This window comes from Opisthocomus hoazin, chromosome 6, assembly GCF_030867145.1.
Source record: "Opisthocomus hoazin isolate bOpiHoa1 chromosome 6, bOpiHoa1.hap1, whole genome shotgun sequence".
In the NCBI taxonomy this organism is placed as follows: Eukaryota; Metazoa; Chordata; class Aves; order Opisthocomiformes; family Opisthocomidae; genus Opisthocomus; species Opisthocomus hoazin.
Genome location: NC_134419.1, coordinates 78,015,987 through 78,035,180, shown reverse-complemented (window position 1 = coordinate 78,035,180; position 19,194 = coordinate 78,015,987). Strand labels below are relative to the sequence as shown.

At 45.2% G+C, this 19,194-nt stretch overlaps 1 protein-coding gene across 1 annotated transcript; it reads left to right on the top strand.

Annotated features, from left to right (window-relative positions):
* Positions 1-1,158: 1,158 nt before the first annotated feature.
* Positions 1,159-10,757, top strand: CLRN3 (clarin 3). Its single transcript, XM_009943907.2, has 3 exons — positions 1,159-1,500; positions 7,158-7,337; positions 9,255-10,757. The coding sequence occupies exons 1-3, from the start codon at positions 1,272-1,274 to the stop codon at positions 9,527-9,529; spliced, it is 684 nt and encodes a 227-aa protein (XP_009942209.2). The 5' UTR covers positions 1,159-1,271; the 3' UTR covers positions 9,530-10,757.
* Positions 10,758-19,194: the final 8,437 nt, after the last annotated feature.

The following is a 19,194-nucleotide window of genomic DNA, read 5'->3' as shown; positions in this document are numbered from 1 at the left end:
TTTGCCATTTCAAATTCATAAAACTTCCATCTCTCACCGTCTTGACAGTACACACCAGCCGAGCCTCAGGAAGGCAGCTCAACGGGTTAATTTAGCAGCACTGTCATAACAGACTGCTTTCCAAAGATTAATTAAACAACCCCTGGATGATCCAGAAGCATGGGTTTGGTGTTACACAGAATAACGACGTTATAATTAATAGAAATAAAAACTAATCGAATCTCTGTTATTTTATCCTGACAATGAACTATTAAATTAGATTTCAGATTGCACACAAACAAAATGGGGACCCTGATGCCTTGTTTCCCTCAAATTCTAGAAATTTGGCTTCAGTCTTATTATTAAGCAATGCATATTCTATTTGATATCACGTCACTGTCTTTTGTCTTTGTTTAGGTCAATCTGGAGAGAGCAAGAGAATATATTCTCTTGCTTTATAGTCCCAAACAGATTCTGCGGTATTGCTCCCTTTACATATCCACTACTTCATTGAAATGAATCCCCTTTTCAGGTATTTGTTTCCTCCCTGTCAAAAGAAAGGTAAAAAAAAAAAAAGGGAAGGAGTTATTGCACGAAAATACATGCAATTTAATGAAGAATTATAGCTTTCCCTTAGAAAATAATGTACTGAGAGTAGACAGAATCTCTTTACCCCCAAAAGCCGAGACCAACCCGGTGTTTTCACAAAAAGCATGAAGAATTTAGCAGAGGTCTCAGAAGAGATCGCTGGGTAGCTGTTCAGCAAGCTGGGAATTCGAACAGAGAAGGAACATTTTATCGCTCTTTACCATAACACGTTGGATACAGGTTAGATACAGATTTAGCAAAAATTCTTCCGAGCCTGGTTATCAGCCTTTCAGGAGGAAAAGGCCAGAAAATTTGCTCAGGTAGTAAAACAAGTCTCTGAGGCTGCAGGCAGGCAAGCGGGGAAGCCCGGCCCCGCAGACGTCGGGCTCCGGAGGACATCTCCAGAGCCATGGTCGGAAAGGCTACGGGTCGGCAGGGCCACCACAAATCACCCTCCGGTGACTCCTCCCGGCCCGTGCCAGGCTGCTGGTGGTGTAACTATGGCAACGCCTTCTCTCCAGACCAAAGTTCAATTATTTTACATTTTTATTACCACTGCTGTTTGCTTAAAGTTTACCAGGATAACTTTCTGCTAGCACAGCGAGCAGATCCCAGATACCGAGGAGGAGGAAACAGCCTCATGCTAAGCAGGACTAACGAGAAGAAAATACCCTGAAGCGGTGGGAAAGCCTCTGGCTGACAAAATGCCGTCCAGAAAAAAAACAGCCATGTTCGCATCCGCTTTTTTCACCTGCGTTTGCTCTTTCGTGGTGATTTGCGTCGTGCTGGCGACTCAGCACTGGATGAGTAGCGAGGTTCGCTTTTCCGACACGAACTCCAACGTCACGGTGAGCCTCACCTACGGCCTTTTCAGCGGTACCTGCGAACAGCTCGTCGATCCGGGACTGCAGGTTTCCCAGATGACGTTCCAAGGTGAGTGGTGTTACGCCTGGAAACGGATGGCGTCTGCTTGCTGGTGCAGGTGATGGACGTAGGAACCGCGGCTCGTTCTTTTATTCATCTGCCACTCTAATACCGTGAGGGAGAACAAGAATAGCTGTAAACCAGTCTGGGGATTTAAGAGGTATAAAATAAGACCCCCAAAACCACACAGAAATGCCAATAGCAACTTCTTCTAATTACCTGTGATCTTAGCCTACACCTTGGAACAAGGAAAAAATACCAAATAGGAACTGCATGTAAAATTCATTTTAATTTTCAGAAGCTTTCAGTGAGGAACAGAAAAGCAACACTCAATTATCATTAAGGGATTACAAACCTCATTCACCTTCCAGGATTTTTTTTTTTTAAATTCTGTTAATTTTTTCATTTCAAATATTTTGCCACCTACTATCAGATTAGCATCATCTTTACCAAAGAAGGTTTTATGAGGCTGCGGAAGGCAAAAGAGCAGAACATGTAGAGCAATGATTTAGACAGATGTGGTGTTTGTACGTGCGCTGGACCTACACATTCATGACAGTATTCCTTGGGTTTCTTCCTTTAAGAGTACACCGTTCCTTTTTTAAGTACTGTTATCAAACTTACCCATCTGGTTAGTATTTTCAAACCTTATGCATGCTCATGTCTCTTTTTCTATGCTAGACTGAAGTATGGATTACAACGTAGCTTGTCATCTTTTATAAGGCCCTTCTTCCCCCACTCAGTGTGTGGTTTTCAGGTGACTCCTCATCATCATGACTTTCCAAAAGAACTCTGAGATGAGCTTTGGAAAGAAGGTTATTAGAATAACATTTCAGCAAACATCCAGTAGATTGAGATTGAACTGTGTCTTATGTTGATACGCAATGGATACGAAAGAGAAGCAGCATAGGAGAAAAAGCGAAACAGAAACAAGAAATTCTGCATACCGAGTATGAACTACAGACTCGATACTGATTTCACACAGTTCAGCAAAGATTTACTTAACTCTATGCATGAGTATCTCTACTGATGCAAAGAAAAGCATTCACCAAGCCCAGGGGTAGAGAAGCCTGAAAGCTGTTGCAAGGATCGGGGATTTCTACTCATTTTATGCATCTTGCTGTCTCACTGGGTTCAAAGCAGTAACGCCGACGTACACGTGTGAAGGTGAAAAAAGTCAATCAACAGAAACCTGATGAAAATTGGGAAGTATAAGCCAAACAATTCCGAAACATGAGATGTACTTTAAGAATCTCTCTTTTTTGGTGGGCTGTTGTAAGCTGTCCCATCACAGAGAAGCCCCCAAGGCAGAGCACAGCAGACCTAGGCCTCCACATGGTTCCCGTCTCCTGGCTCTTGCCCACCTTAATTTAGTACAGAAATTGTACCCAAAGTCACCCAAATTACCACTGTGGCAAAGCTGTATCACGTAAGCCAGTTCACATGATAACATTTATATTGCGATGAAAAACCTGAGCACAGCAGTGCTCCCGGCAGAGCATATGGCATTTATGGAGGCCCTTATAACAAATCCAAAATCACAAGTCATTCAAACCAGTTCATCTACAGTTGTACCAGAATAATCGGAGTAATGTTTAGAAGAGTAAATATGCATTTCTAAGAATAGCTTATGTATGGTTGTATCTCCCCATGCCAGCTGGCTCAAGTCCCAAACCTCGTGCCATGCAGGCAGAGTCTTGCTGATTTTTATAGGGCTCCGTGTGAAACCAGGAGTCCACCCATGGAGAGCTGATTGCAGGGTGAGGAGGCAGTCCGGTGGGAATTCAGAACATGTGTCTTGCCCTTGTCTGCACGGCAGCTAACGCAACCCCATCCCAGGGCCGGGGCCCTACCTTCGGATAGATTTTAATTACAATTAATGACAAGCACTCACCGAACACTTGCATCAGTAGAGGAATTCAGTTCTTTGCATTGTCTGCGTGCATTTTGGTGGTGGTGGTGGTCTTCCCCCTACCAGATTTAGATGTTTGTGCTTATAATTTAAAAAATGTTGTCTCAATTCTCAAGTATCAGCCATTTAGGGATGAGCAAAACGAGCGAGCTTCAGGAGTTGCTGGTTGCTTTCAACAGCTGCTAAAAGAAAGTCATGCATTGTGAATAGTCTAAATACGGATTTGCCTGCATCCCTCACTAGTTCAGCTGGGCATATATCCAAGATGAAATGAACTGATTTTAAATTAATTCTTAGGCTCTATACTAGGCATGATTGTCACTTTTTACATTAAGTATGATTCCATACATCCTTGAAATAAGAAAAATACTTCACAGAATCACATACATACTATTTCTAAATTCAGATAGTCGGGTCCTCCTAAGACAGTAGATGTCTTGCATTTGATTACATCCTTAAGCAAATGGATTGCCTGTGCCGTGCAGAAATGAAGTGCTGTTCTTTCCCCACCCTAACACTTCAGGTACCAGCAAGAAGAGTTATAAACATCCTTTGACATCTCAGCACGATTTGTCGCTCAGCAAGTGTGCCCCCAGCTTGGGGGGGAGCTCTGCTGTGCACCCCGAGTGTGTTTCTCCACATCGTCATATTTGGGTGTGAGCAAAGGAGAATGGAAATCACGAAAGAGTAAATGAAAGATGGTAGCTTGCGGATATAGATTACTTGTTAGCAATAGCCCAGGATGAATTTTATTAATGACGATACAAAAGCAGATTATCAACAGCCTTTACAAAGACCGTAACTACTTCTTCTGGAAACCACGACATTAAAAGAGATTTCTGAGCATAAAGAAGGCACACAAAGGAGCTCGGTTTCAGCGAGTGTACAGTGCGTGAGCTGCCGAGCCAGGGCAGCCTCTTTAAGAGACCACCACGACTGACCTTAATAGAGCAAGAAATCAATACAGCTACTTCAGAGGCACTGGGGATGAGCAGAATGATCTGGCAGAATGTACAAGTTATTAAATAGCTTAAGTCCTTAGAGTCTCCATCAGCTGTTCTAATGATTTGTCCTGGAAAGGAACCGCCTAGGAATGTAATAATCTGTAAAAGAGCTTGTTTACAGCTTTGCTTGTTTCCAAGGCGAACAGGTGAAAATTGTGAGCAAGGTGCAGGAAGAGGCACGCCCCGAGAGCCCGGTAAACTCGGGGTAGATCTGACTACCGCAGCCAGCAAGGCCAACCGCACACGAGGAAGTCTCTGACATTTGCTGTAGCAGAGAGGGATCGATTAACTTTCTAACTTTTAAAATACATGAAAAATGCTTGAAAATTGCTGGAATGTCATTAATGTTATCATCAGTTTCTAGGTGTGCTATGGGATGTCCCGAAAAGTAGAAAGCTGGGTTGAACTCTACTCTGGGGTTTTTTTTTTAATTTCTTTTTTTTTTTTTAAAATGAGCAATTCACTATGTGTGATAAGTGATCACAGACCTCGTAAAAAGCTGCCAGATAAGCAGTGCTTAGCAAAGACCTCCTGGATGTCAGCTAGACATCATTCACACCCAGGTCGGTAAAAATTTGGGAAATTCTATCCGACCACACAAGAATTAAAAATGAAAAAAAAGAGATACCAAAAAATAAGGAGAGACCTGGCAAAGGCCCACACCTCTGCTTTCACTCTGCAGTTAGGTTATTTTACGCTGATGCAGCGGTTATCTGTCTGTAGGTTACTATCAATTCCATTCAAGTAGATCCGCTACTGTAGATTCCTCCAGTTTCAACAGACAGCTTTACTGAGAAAAAAAAAAAATCTGCTGCCACAAACCCAGCATTTGATTAAAACCCTTTAGTCTTGTGCTGTTGCACAAGACCCTTACAACAGGCAGGGTCTGACAAAATTACATCCCCTAAACCGTGGACCGCAGAGATAAACAAGATCAATTAGGGGGTGCAATAGGGGTAGCCGGTCAGCTGGGGATGTTCCAAGTGATAAAATTAAGTGAGGCTACCGGAGGGAAATTACACAAACCTGTCTGATTCGGCTCCAGACCTATTGCTTGCAGTCAGCAGCGCCCAAGCAGTAGGGTGGCTTCAGCGTGCGGGCACGGTGCCACCGGCGTGTGCTCACTGCCATTTCGTGGAGTGATGTCGCCTGTCTTTCCTATGCTTCCAGGAGAATTGCTGCAATTTGCAGCTGATTTCCATAACACATCCTTACCTGCCATTTCCTCAAACAGAAATTAACTTCTACCGGGAACATGTAAAATGAAAGAGAAGTCCTCCTTTTCATTTATTTCCAATAGCTCTTCTTTTTATTATGAATGTTTATTTTCTTTTTAGGGGGTTTTTACTGTTTTTTCTGCTGTGATTTCTCCAGTTTATGCACTAACTGAATACTTTGCAGCAATGGCATTGTATTAAAAGCAGCACAGAAAGAAGTTTTCCTACAAACGGCTGTCTATCACAACACCCATTTGAACAGAGCTTGAAAATATTGTTCTCGTATTTGTTATAGGGTAAGGCAGCCACAGGCACATTCTAGTTACCTTTTCAATCTTTAAACTGAAAGGAGGAAAATAATATATTTCAACGCAACTAGACTGCAATTACACTTTGAGTATATTGCATTCACCTTTGAGTCTCTTATGAACAGCAACATATCAAATAACTAGAAGGATTTAGGCAAAACCAATAAAACTGATTACAGTCCTGGAGGGGTGGGTTATATGTGCCATGTGTAGAGGGCCAGCATGCACATAGCTACAGCAGCTACACCAGGCAATGATCGGTGAGTACCAACTGCAGCAGGCTGGGGCAAAAAGGAGCCATGCCAGGATGCTCGATGTTAAGATGCACGGCTCCTTGACCTGTGGCCTCAGGAGCGGAGACGCTGAGCGCTGGAGCCCGAGGGCAGGGCTGAGCCAGCAGCTCGGGAGCCCATGTTTGTCCCCTTGCCGAGGCCAGGGCCACCACCCCTGAGCACGAAGCGCAGCCCCTTGGGAGCCACTGCACGCCATGCACCCAGTCCTCTCGGTGACAAGGAGGCAGGAGCTGGTCCTTTCTCTTAAAAGAAGGGAACAGGTACTGCCTCCACCAATTTTTTTTCTGCAGGACATGGCAAAAGACAGATCTAGTCAGGATATGAACACCAGCTCAACCATGTCTCATCTGTCTGTGAATGACCATGCTCCGTTACATTTGTCCCACAAATGCACCTGACCCTTCCAACCTAAACTGCTTTACTGGACTTGGAGAAGCTGTTCCCTTTGTCAGATTTATTCCTCCTGAGGGGATGCTGCTATATTAAAAAGAAATAACCTACAACTGGAGCCAAGTTTCAAGTCAGGTAGCTGCAGAAGTTGCCAGACATCTCAGGAGCGATGGGCAGGGGAACACCTAGTTTTCTGATCCGATGTAGGCATAAAATTTCTTTCTGGCCATGTCAAGAGGAAATATTTACAGAAGTATTAAGAAAGAGAAGTTTACTACCCAACCCAATGCCTGGGAAGTTTGTGTGCCTGCAGGATCAGCAGACAGGCACTTATTTCAGACTAATGCACCTTCATCCCATTTGGGCTTTGGGTTCACGTGTTGTGTCCAAACTGTTCCTGGTACAGCCAGATCTCTACAGATCAGCCAAATCTCTGGTTATTAGCTTTTAATTACAACCCTGTCAGTAAGCCATCAGGTCGTCCGAGCCCATGGGACTGTGCTGGGAAGGCTGATTGTCAGTGCTGAGCCGCTCTGTTTCAGTTGCAGATAACCTGAACTCCACCGGGGCGAAGAGCACCATCACCGCGATCATTGTGATTTTGGTTCTCAGTTTGCTGAGCTCCCTGCTGAGTTCTGGGTTCACCTGCACTAATGCTGTCAGTAATCCCTACCAGACGTTCTTAGGACCCATTGGAGTCTACACCTGGAATTCCTTATGTGGTGAGTAGCGCGTCCTGTGCTGACCACTTTCTGCCCACTATATGGATGAACGCTGTGTTCTCTTCGATTCCAAAATTAAAAAATATGTATCTGTAAAAGGAAACACTTGGAAAAGTATTCTGTTGGTTTTGTTTTCTAAGCATGTCTGCTGGGATACCTGAAAACCAACATTTAAGGACTGGTAAAACAGTATTATTTACTTGAAGTGGCACCATTGATCAGTAGGAGGCTGGATTCAACGGCAGCAAAAATGGAAATGAAAAAGCCTCAGCAGGCGTAGCATCATTTCATGCACAGTGGACATCAAGAAGAACAGACTAAGCTGGCAAATACAGAATGAAACAGTCACAGAAAAGTATGCCCTGGATGCGACTACAGTGCAATTTGTAACCTCTTCAAGACCTTACGTCACTATTTTATGGTATTTGTAGCATATTTGTTGCTGGGTCACCTACATACCAAATTAGGCCTCCAAAGTCTAATCTAAAGGATAGATTCTATCTTTGTTTCCGAAAAATGTCTTGAATAAATACATCCACAACAGTATTAGCAGGGGGAGGCAGCAGTTGGGAGGACTGAGTCATGGCAAAGTTTGTTTCCTCCTCTAAAAAAAACACTTTCACAGAACAGAAGAAATTTTAACATTCCCTAAGCAGAAAAACCGGTAGTGACACTGAGCTGGTAGAGGGGTGGACTCTGTCAGACAGCTCCCTGAAGGTGTAATCCCTCGGTCACCTGGTGGGCTTGAGCCTGGCTGCTCCTAACGCACCTTGCTACCCTCTACATCTTGCTGTAGGAATGGCTCCAGCTCTCACACTCACTTTGTCTCAAGAGCATTATGCGTCCCTCTAACAAGAAGTTTGCACTGGAAAAACTTTCTTTAAAGACATCTGATTACAGAGTACTCCAGTATGGGCGTTTTGCCCTTCAAAAGCTCTTCAGGTCCAAAGATGCTCTGCTGGTGGAGCAGGAGCTTGCCTTCCCTTGAGCAGTGTCCTGCCCTGGGGCCACGCTCTGCGAGCAGCCTTTGCCAAAATCAGACCTTGGTGGAAAGGTGCTATGACCTAGAAGTCTATTTTGCCATGGGCATATTTTTATGAAAAAATCATGCATCATTTGATGTGTATCTCAAACATTCCCAATTCTCTTACCAGATGTGCTGAAAGTCCAGTGTCCTCCCGAAAGAAACTGAACCTGTTTCAGTGGGAACGTGTGTAGGATATTGTACCTAGAGGGAAGGAATAGGAATATTACCCCTAGTGTTCCGAGATTATACCTCCCTTCGCACTATGAAAGCAGAGCTGTAAAAACATTGTTTAGCTAAATGTCAGAGTAACCCAACTCCACTTATATTCAGAAGGCTAAGGAAATAGATACAGATCTAATAAGATCTAATAAGACATCTCATTTTGACTTATCACAGAGTCAATGGAATAATTTGGGTTGGAAAGAACATGAGGTCTCTAAGTCTAAGCTCTCGAGCCAAGCTGGGTCAACCCTGAACGCAGACCGGGTTGCTCAGGGTTTTATCCAGTTGTAATAGTGCACACCCCATGAATTTGGGCTCATATCAAATAGGCGTTCTGCACATCACCCAAGGGGGGAATATTTTACTCATCAGCAATAAATTCAGTGGAAAAAAAAAAAAAAATCACATTAAATGGCCTTATTTAAGAACAGTCAGTGGGAATCCATTAATTTTACCAGAAGATACAGCTGCCAATGTCAAAACACCTGGCAGGCACTATTAGATGGGACAAAAATTCTTTAAATAGCCTCATATTTTACTAATGGAAAATATTAGGTTAATCTTTGTCCTAGTCCAGGTACTCTAACCGATTTAAGTAGACTGTTTACAAGTAGCTACATAAACAGCACTGCAGTTTCACCTCTAATATTTGTATTTATATTTTCTAGGAATCTTCACACTTATAGCCATGATACTTTTTCCTGTGAATATAGAAGAAAATGAGCTGTCTGAAAAATTGGCCCATGGATGTTTTTCTTTTCTGACGACACATACCAAATCTGAACACACTTATGGATATTCATATTGGATCATGCTACTCATCGTTTTTCTGAACATTGCTTCTATCATCATCATATATTTCTATGACCATGCCAGATATTCCAGAAAGAAACAACAGGAAAGACCCATTGAAAATGCACCAAAAGATGTCATTCTCTTTTAAGGATACCACTGAAAAGAGGGTGTAGAGGAAAAATGACTATTTCATGTGGACAGTCATGGCTGATCATTTCCACACAAATCAAAGCTGTGTGTATCGTTCAACTAAGAAAATAGCACATCGTGTCTTCAAAGCAATTTAATTGTATCTTTCTGCTAGTGTATTACTTTTACATTTCTGTTGGTACACGCGCTGCCTAAACACCTCCGAGTAGATGTGACCCGAAGTGCCTGGTGCACCTACGGTGCACCGTACCGTAGGAATGGGCCTCATGTGCCTTATGTCCACTGGAACAGGCTGCCCAGGGAGGTTGTGGAGTCTCCTTCTCTGGAGATATTCCAGACCCGCCTGGACGCGGTCCTGTGCAGCCTGCTCTGGGTGACCCTGCTTCGGCAGGGGGTTGGACCAGATGACCCACAGAGATCCCTTCCAACCCCGACCATTCTGTGATTCTGTGTGCCTTATGGCTCCACTGTTCCTTGGAGAGATCACCATGAAAACCAACTCCTGGAAGTGTTCCTTCTCTCCGTACCACCACCATTCCAAGAGGACTGCTGCCCACATTCCCACTTTCTGGATTTGCTGGACCGCAGGACCAACCCGCGGTGACTGCCATGGCTCTGTGCAGGTGTGCACCAACCTCGGCACCTGCGAATGCGTTTCTGATTTGCCCTTTGGGTCTCTGAGTTGGAAGACCAGAGACCTTGTTTCGGTTCTGTGTGTAATTTGGGATCTCAAGGGGCAGAAACAGTGCAAACCCCAGGAACTCTGGAGATGATAAGAAATGGTCACCAAGGTATTGGTGCTTCATTTCGTCCTGCGGTTCTTGCTGCTGTCCTTTCTCTGCCCAGGGATCTTCTCCTGCAGGTCCCTACGCGCTGCCCCAGTGACGGTGGGCAGGCTTGCAGATTCCCACTTATCAACAGGAGCGTGAATGCTGGGACAAACTCGCTTGCAGTCAGTCACCTTCACATCAAACCTCCCAACCGCAGCAGCACTGACCCCTTTCCATGCTGCCGTTGCTCAGGACGTTCGTTCGTGGTTGGGATGGCAGACAGGGCAGCACAGGAGCCCAGTACCCATAAGTTACTAATTTGTAGATATATCACCAAATGCTGTTTCAGGCTATTTATAGACCCTTGATTACTGTCAAGAGCAAACGGCAAAGCCACACCTTGAGCAGGTGTGGCCATCTGCTTTCCCACCCACTATGCCAGACTGTCATTTTGCCCCAGCAAATGCCAAACAGTGGGCTTTAGAGATGATCATTTATGGCCAATACCATCCCTATGCCCAGTTTAATTAGTATTTAATGTGCACACAAAGACCCATAACTGTAGAACTGCACAAAAGCGGGGAGCTCCCTTCCCGTCCCCCCAAGGGGCAGCGAGGAGGTCAATGTGACCTTGGGACAGAAGATATTGTGTAAAATCACGCTTCATGCACACGGCTCAGGAGAAGCGCACCGTGCAAAACTGTGGCCAGCACCTTCGGCTCCCTTGCTCCTTCCCTCTGCAGCTGGCAGAACAATTTTTTTATAGTGTGGTTTTCCTTTACAATATGGTTTTAGAAGTCATGCTTGATGGCTGTCCTGTGATGCAAGAGATTCTCGTGGAGAAAAAAAAGCATTTCTGAAGAGGGGATGAGCAGGTACAAGAGGTGACTTCTACGCTATTTATGTAAAAAAATAAAGTTTCAGGATTAAAGCGCCCGATACTTTAAGCAGCTCTGCTCTCTCAAAGGCATCAGAGCAGAGGGCTTCTCCATCCTGCTCAAGCATTTGACTAAAAGTACCATGAGGGCAGAGCGGGGTGGGGGAAAAATAAAAGAGGGTTTCTAAGACTTCTTCCCTCTGAGGGTGACGGAGCCCTGGCACAGGCTGCCCAGGGAGGTTGTGGAGTCTCCTTCTCTGGAGATATTCCAGACCCACCTGGACAAGGTCCTGTGCAGCCTGCTGTGGGTGACCCTGCTTCAGCAGGAGGGTTGGACTGGGTGACCCACAGAGGTCCCTTCCAACCCCTACTATTCTGTGATTCTGTGACTTGAGGGGCGGCACAAGTCAACAAAAGAAGAGATGTTATCTGCTCTCCACTGCTGACAAGAACCATGCCTAGAACTGCTTTTCAGGCCTGTAAACATTGCAGTTAAACCCTCAGATATTGTGCACCCGCAAGCGAAGCTGGCGGAAAGTCAAATCTTTGCCAGTTTTGCTTTGGCTGCAAAAATTTTCGCACAGTTTCAGCATGCATCTGTCGCTGTGGTGCTCCGCCAGCATCCATCACACCGTACAATTACACTTCTATCAGGCACTCGCTCGCAGAGAAATAAAGTCATCGTAATAGAATAATACCAGAGGAGCGGTGGCTCCTGCTTTGAAAAGCAGTGGCTTACCATTGCTTGGGCATTCTTATTGCACTGAAGTACTAATTCCCATGGAAGAGCTGGAAAAAAAAAACAAACCAACAACATTCCCACTTCCATGTGCCTATGGGAACCACCTGGCTCTGTTCAAAATCAGACTGGAAGTCTCAAGGGATCTTCTGCTCAGCTGCTGGCACATATGGCTGCGAAGGCGGAGGGACACGTGTTGCCAGCAAGTCAGCGGGTAGCGAGAGCTCACCTGCTTTGATGAGTACTACGGATCAAAATCATCACAATACTAAAAAGAAAAAAATCAAATTTATATTGTAGTTGAAGTTGCAGGTGGCTAACAAGGCTACATTGATATTCTTAGTCTGAATGGTTTTTTCAAATTAAAGACAAGACTTTCCTTCCCAAGCTCAAAATGATCCTCTCTGCCCTAGGCTACATACTTTCTGCTTCATGCAGCGGTCTCAGCTTGGCAGATGTTGCCGATGGAGATTTATCAGGTGGCGATGAGGCTGAGGAAGGTGGCAGCTTCCAAAAAGAAGCTTTTTCCTTTCCTTTGAAAAGGTCGGTTATCAGGTAACTGCCTGGATTTGGAAGCACCTGCTCCAAGTTAGATCACAATAGAGGAAAGCTCTGGAATTACCCTTCTTCTGAGAAGGGAGCCAGCTGCCCAGAAGCCGTCCAGGACAGGGCTGGTCCGGGCAAGCAAACACTCAGGATGAACAAACAGGGAGCCCAGCCGTCCAGATATCCATTCCCTGAGTCAAAAGCTCAGTACAAAGGGATTGTGCATCTGGGTTGCAGCCACTTCTACCAGAGGAAGTAAAAAATAGAAAGAAAAAAACAAAGAAGAAAGGATGCAACATAATCCAACCTTGTATTTAGCTTTAGGATATCAAAAAGGAATTGGTCTGGCTCTTGCCAACTAGACAGCCTTTGAAATGAATGGAGCTGTGTTCAGTACACTTATCCCCTTAATGAGGACAAATTCTGGCAGTTTACCCTTAGGTAAAAAGGAAAAAAAAGCTTGCACTGTCAGCTTGATGCACTCTTGAAAGAAAAATCAAGCTCCCATCTTATCTAAACCCGGGGTAATTTTACACATTCATCACTTGCCAGTAGTCGACGCACGTTGCTTTTCACCAGGAGCTGTGTCTGATCAGGTCGAGGGAAGGATCCAGGCTGAAACCAGACAACAGATGAACCCTCCCTCCAGCAGCCGAGCTCCCAGCTCTGAGCTCACCGGGGCAGGGTGCGTGCACCATGCTCCCTCGCCTTGCACCCCAGGTCTGAGGGTGGCTTGGAAATGCAGAAAACCCAGCTCGAGCCCTGCGCCATCGGGCAGCAGCACCCACCACGCACCGAGGTGGGGGGTGAGCCCTCCAGCCGGGCGATTCCAGCACCCTAGAGCTGAGCGGGACGAACGCTGCGTGCTCCACGCTCTCCATCTGCAACGTGCTTGGGAACCCAGGGCTCGCTGCAGCGATTGCAAAGCCCTGCCGGGAGTTTGGCAGCTGGAGAGCAACAAGAAGAGGATTACCCAGCAAGGCAGCCAGCAGCTTCCCTCTGCTCCCCCCTCCAATGGGCGTGAAATGGGCCTTTTCCATCTTTTTCTCCCCAAGGAGAAATCCAAGGCAGCCCCTTGCTCCCAATCCACGGTGACATATCCATACTGGTTCCTCTGACTAAATGAGTGACGTATTTTGCTCTGGCTAAACAAGTCATTTGGCTGCTTCTGCTAAAGTGGTCATGATTGAAATATCTAAAAGATTTTAAAATAATCATATACAGTATTATTTGGTAATACTCAGAAGCTCTGCTTCCTATTCATGCTTTATGGTTCACTTGAAAAGTTTCACACTGGATAGAAGTTGCACCAAATTCAAACTCAGACACACTGAATACATACAGCTTTTTCTTTAAAAATACAGAAGATTTTCAATGCCCGGTAAATTATCAGTTACCTGAATGTTTAGCAGCAGCTGAAAACATTTAATAAGACACATTGCAAACCTCACTGCAGGCAAATGCAATAATTTTTGATGCAGGCATATCTACTTGACAGCACGGCAGAAGCTAGTTAACTTCCCAATTATAGAAAAAAGAGCCAGCGCAGCTTTGCTGTTACCCACAGGCAGAGAGACTCAGTCAATAAAACCAATCCCAGTCCCCCAGGAGCTATTCTGCTGAAGAGTCATCCAGCTCCTGCTATTTAAAAATCTCTGCTGGTAGGAGAACTGCCAGAATTAACAATCGATGTTCTAAATCAAGCGCAGTATCGCCGGCACGGTGATGGTTTTCATTGTAGGGGTATCAGAGAATTAAAAATAAGTATTACTCTTACAGCCCCATGGCAGGTTTGGACGGTGGATGGAAGGGAGGAGAGCCTGAAGCCAGCATCACCACAGCATGGCAGCGTCTCCGCCACCCCGTGACATTAGCTTTGTCACGTCAACTGAGTGCAAAACGCAGGATTGCAGCTTTTCCTCTGAGTGTCCTTTCTTTAAGTGGGACAGGTACTCAAACGTAGAGCAGCTCAAGGAATTTTGGCATGAAAACCTACAGGAGAGCTTTAGACTAGCACACACATTCATTCTCATGGTAAGACAGACCTGTGTGGTACCAGGTTTCCAATATCCACTGACTTAGCAGCTGTACTTCTTACTACTCAAGCACCTTCTCTCTTCACGAGCCCACCTAACACCCCCGCCTGCCATAAAGCTACAGTGCGTAAAACAGTGGTCACCATTGGGTCACACACTCAGAAAAATGCAGAGGTATGGTGGAAGCTGGGAAAGCGCACGTACTGCCAGTGCCTTTGAAATGTGCCCATCAATGGCTGCTCCATTCACTTTCACTTCTCACAACCTTTGCTTTAAAATTGTGATTTAGTCTTCAAAAGCTCAGAGGCTGACACCGGAGAAGCTAGGCGGGCACAGGAGCCCAGAGGTGACGGAGGGTCTGCAAGCCGGTGTGCCCATAACAGCATGGATACGGTGCCCTACCTCATGGTGGCCATGTTCTGGCCAATGCATTTGTTAGCCTAGCCTAAAATTTGGGGTTCTTAAGTAAAGAATTTCAAGAATTTTAACGTTGATGGTGAAGCACACATTAACGCTGCTCCATTATGAGTAACAAAGCCCCCAGAAGTCAAATCTCAGATTAGTTTCCCCATCCCAGAGGGAGGCAAGTCCCACATGGTGCACAGGTCAATGGGTGATGGCCAAAGCTTCACGCACAAGAAGCTCTAACACCTGCCAACAGCATCCTGGCTCTTATCAGGAATGGTGTGGCCAGCAGGAGTAGGGAGGTGATCGTGCCCCTTTACTCGGCACTGGTGAGGCTGTACCTCGAGTACTGTATTCAGTTTTGAGCCCCTCACTACAAGAAGGGCATTGAGTTGCTGGGGAGTGTCCAAAGAGCAGCAATGAAGCTGGTGAAGGGCTAGAGCACAAGTCTTACAAGGAGCAGCTGAGGGAACTGGGGTTGCTTAATCTGGAGAAGAGGAGGCTGAGGGGAGACCTTATTGCTCTCTACAACTACCTGAAAGCAGGTTGTAGTGAGGCAGGTGTTGGTCTCTTCTCCCAGGTAACTAGTGATAGGATGAGAGGCAATGGCCTCAAGTTGCATCAGGGGAGGTTTAGATTGGATATTAGGAAAAATTTCTTCACCCTAAGGGTTATTAAGCATTGGAACTGGCTGCCCAGGGAAGTGGTTGAGTCACCGTCCCTGGAGCTATTGAAAAGACGTGTAGACATGGAGCTCAGGGACACAGTTTAGTGGTGGACTTGGCAGCCTTACGTTAATGGTTGGACTTGAACTTAAAGGGATTTTCTAACCTCAATGATTCTATGGTTCCATGGTTTCATCTGGATGTTTTGCTGATAAATATGTCTTACGTGCCCCTTGAAGAGCACACAGAGTATGGTATGGGACGCATGCTGGGTTTCAGGCAATGTCTCATGGGGTGTGAGGTTGCTCTGGAACGGAGCACTGCTGCAGAAACATCCCAGAGAAATCCTTGCTTGGAAAAATTCACCGCAAGGACAGAAACAAATCTTTTATCCTAAGTTTAAGTGTCCCCTTTCTGGTTAATTTTTGTGATCAGTGCTGCTAGATTAAATTCTCATTCACTTGTCTCAAGAGTGGGCACAAGCTAGTAGTCACGTTTCAGGGATCATCCCATCTCTCTCCTGTCTACTGGTGTATCTTTTAAAAGCAATCCACAAGGGAACTTCAACAGCTTTCAACGAGCATCTCTTTAGAGTTATCTTGTGGAGGGGATGATGTGGTACCTCCTCCTCTTATCACCGCAGGGCAGTACTCGGGGTGAGGGGGCAGCTTCCCAGGAGAAAGCCAGAAGGAAGGAGCTGGTAAGCGCACATCGTCTTATCTGGGTAATAGGGATGGAGTCCTTTTCAAACTGAGATGAGATCAGTGTCAAAATGTAATTCAAAGGAAGAAAACTGCTTACAAACCGGACTCCAAACAGGCAGCAAGACAGAGACCTTCCTGCTCTCCGCAGCGCTCCCCTCGAGGGGCATGGCTCCAAGCAGAGCCCAGCCACGAAAAACACCCACAGCTCTTCTCCCCGCACATTTTGCTAAGGCTGAAGCTTTACCCCGTGCTGCCGAAGGGCAGAGGAGGAGAGCTGCCCGCAGGGACGGAGCAGCAGGCGCTTCCACGCTGCTGGGCACAGTGTCCAACACCAAGGGCGAGGGCTCTGCTCAGGCGCCGCGGGGTTCCACACGTCTTTAGGTTCATGCCTACAAATATCTGAAGGGTGGGTGTCAGGAGGATGGGGCCAAGCTCTTTTCAGTGGTGCCCAGTGACAGGACAAGGGGTAATGGGCACAAACTGAGGCACAGGAAGTTCCATCTGAACATGAGGAGGAACTTCTTCTCTCTGAGGGTGACGGAGCACTGGAACAGGCTGCCCAGGGAGGTTGTGGAGTCTCCTTCTCTGGAGATATTCAAGACCCGCCTGGACAAGGTCCTGTGCAGCCTGCTGTAGGTGACCCTGCTTCGGCGGGGGGGTTGGACTAGATGACCCACAGAGGTCCCTTCCAACCCCTACTATTCTGTGATTCTGTGATTCTGTTCTTTGATAGCTCGCAGCCTGGGCTGCCTTCCCTTTTTCTTTATTTTTCATAATAAAGCAGCTACAAATCCTTGAACATTTAAAGATGACTTGAAACTCACCTTTCTAGGTGACAGGATATAGGTGGTGGTGACAAATATTTCCGTCTTTAATCCTGATGTACTCCGTTATCTCAGGGCAATGAACTCCAGGCATTAATGGGCTTCTGCTGCTGGAGGAGCAGCTACCTGCAGCGGTCAAACCACATCAAAACCTCTTACAAGAAAATGAACCGAAAAGTGAGGAAGTCAAACCCCACAAGCCAGCATCCTCCGCAATAACTCGGCGCATTCAGGGTTGCCCTCTCCTGCTCAGCCTGCTCAAACAGCTGGGTTCTGCTCCTGTGCCTGGCAGGGGAGCTTTGCTGGAAGATAAGCGGGTCCTCTCGGCAGCTCATCAGCCCCTCTCCTCCTCGTTATTCACCTCGGGAACCATCGGAGGGCAGCAGCCTCCTTCCTAGGCGGCCCTGCCAGCCTTGCCTTTTCTCTTTTTCCTTTTCTGTTTTGTTTTCCTTTGGAGGGAAAAGTGAAGAAGAGACGGAGGGGGAGAGAGACAACCAGCTTAACTGTACCTGCAAAGACAACACTGTATTTCACCTCCTTCTCCGAGACACAAAAACCAAAGAAAAAGCATTACCCAAATTACGTGTTAATTTTAGGTGCCCTAATTGACACCCGACCTCTGTGGACATCCTGGAAACAAGCACAAGGGGCACAGCATAGAGTAGTGGGTTGCTTATGCATACACTGGCAAAGGTTTCTTGGCTAGTTCCCGAGATTAGGAGAGGTAAATTGCCAAAATAACTGAAAAAAGAAAAAAAGAGGCATGCAAGGCTAGAGTTCACAGCCATTTGATCAGAGCTGCTGGTGTGAATGCTAAAGAACTACCAAAGCTATTGATTAATAATGGTTAGAAATACAGACTCTGAAAGACAAAATGGGATTTTATACAGCCCCAATCTGCAGAGTAAGGGTAAAAGCACTGTGTTTCGCAAATATTACCAAGACAACATTCACTTATATTTCTTGATCAGTAGGGTATGAGCAAAAATGTTATTCCAAATAAGAATAAAACAGTATCACTCAAAATTATTTTACAAACGTGCTTAATTATCTCCTGGACACAAGAAAGATAGAATACATCCATGACCATGGGAGGGGTGCTTTCTCCCGTTCTTCATCCAAGGCTTTAAAGAAAAAGATGCTTCCCGAGAAGCCAGATCCAGACCAGCCCTCTGCCCGTGTCAAAGCCTGGTACATTTAACCTGATCATCAACTCCACACTCAACGGAAGCAGGGTTTTCAGCTTCATACAGGCTCTGACAAAAAAAATATTTCTTATAGAGGGGAAGTAAATATTCTGGAATGAATATTGACATTTTTCAAACTCCAGATTTCTGAACAATGAAAGAAATAGATTAAGAAAAAATCCTAGGAAAACACAGGGTGATTGAAGTATTTTTCATGTGGTTCTACATACTAAGGCCTCAGAACAAGCATCAGACATATTAAAGTTAATATTAGTGTATTCAGATTTAAACTTCTAGGGCAAAAAGCAATTCTAAAAGTCAGCAGTGCAGAAAAAAAATGTACATAATTAAAAGTGAACATTCAACAACAAACATCAATGTAGGACGATACAGATGCACAGCGGAGTTGTATTACTCTCCCATTTCTATGGGTTTTCCAGTGCTGAAGTAATCTTTTCTGATGAAGAAATGCCCACTTTTCTTAGGAATAGATCAGAAAAAAATAATCAAAACTTAATTTCCAATGTTTTAATAATTCTCTGAAACTATCCCAAATGAAGAGATTGTTGTTTGGAAACATCACCAGCCCTTGTCCCCCATTCTTGGTTTTGGTTTGATTTTGCAGGTGATCAAAAAGTAAGAGAGTCAAATCATTTTCCATGTTTCCAAAGTCTCTGACCAGCTTTAGGATTTGTCTAATAGATTTCCCTTTTGATGATCCATGCATACAGTGTGTACTTCTGATGTCATATTATTTCTTGCATAAGATAAAGGAATAATTTACCCTAGAACATGTCATTTATTTGAGAAAATTTGTCACGATTACTTTGATATATTTAAAGAAGGAGTTTTAACCTCCATTACATTTATGTTTTCCCTATTTAAAAATAAATTTAAAAAGAAAACCACA

Excerpts from the sequence above, each read along its gene's own strand:
- CLRN3 (XM_009943907.2), top strand. The coding sequence starts at position 1,272 with ATGCCGTCCAGAAAAAAAACAGCCATGTTCGCATCCGCTTTTTTCACC. Across the intron at positions 1,501-7,157 it reads TTCCCAGATGACGTTCCAAG|TTGCAGATAACCTGAACTCC; the intron begins GTGAGTGGTGTT and ends GCTCTGTTTCAG. Across the intron at positions 7,338-9,254 it reads CACCTGGAATTCCTTATGTG|GAATCTTCACACTTATAGCC; the intron begins GTGAGTAGCGCG and ends TATATTTTCTAG.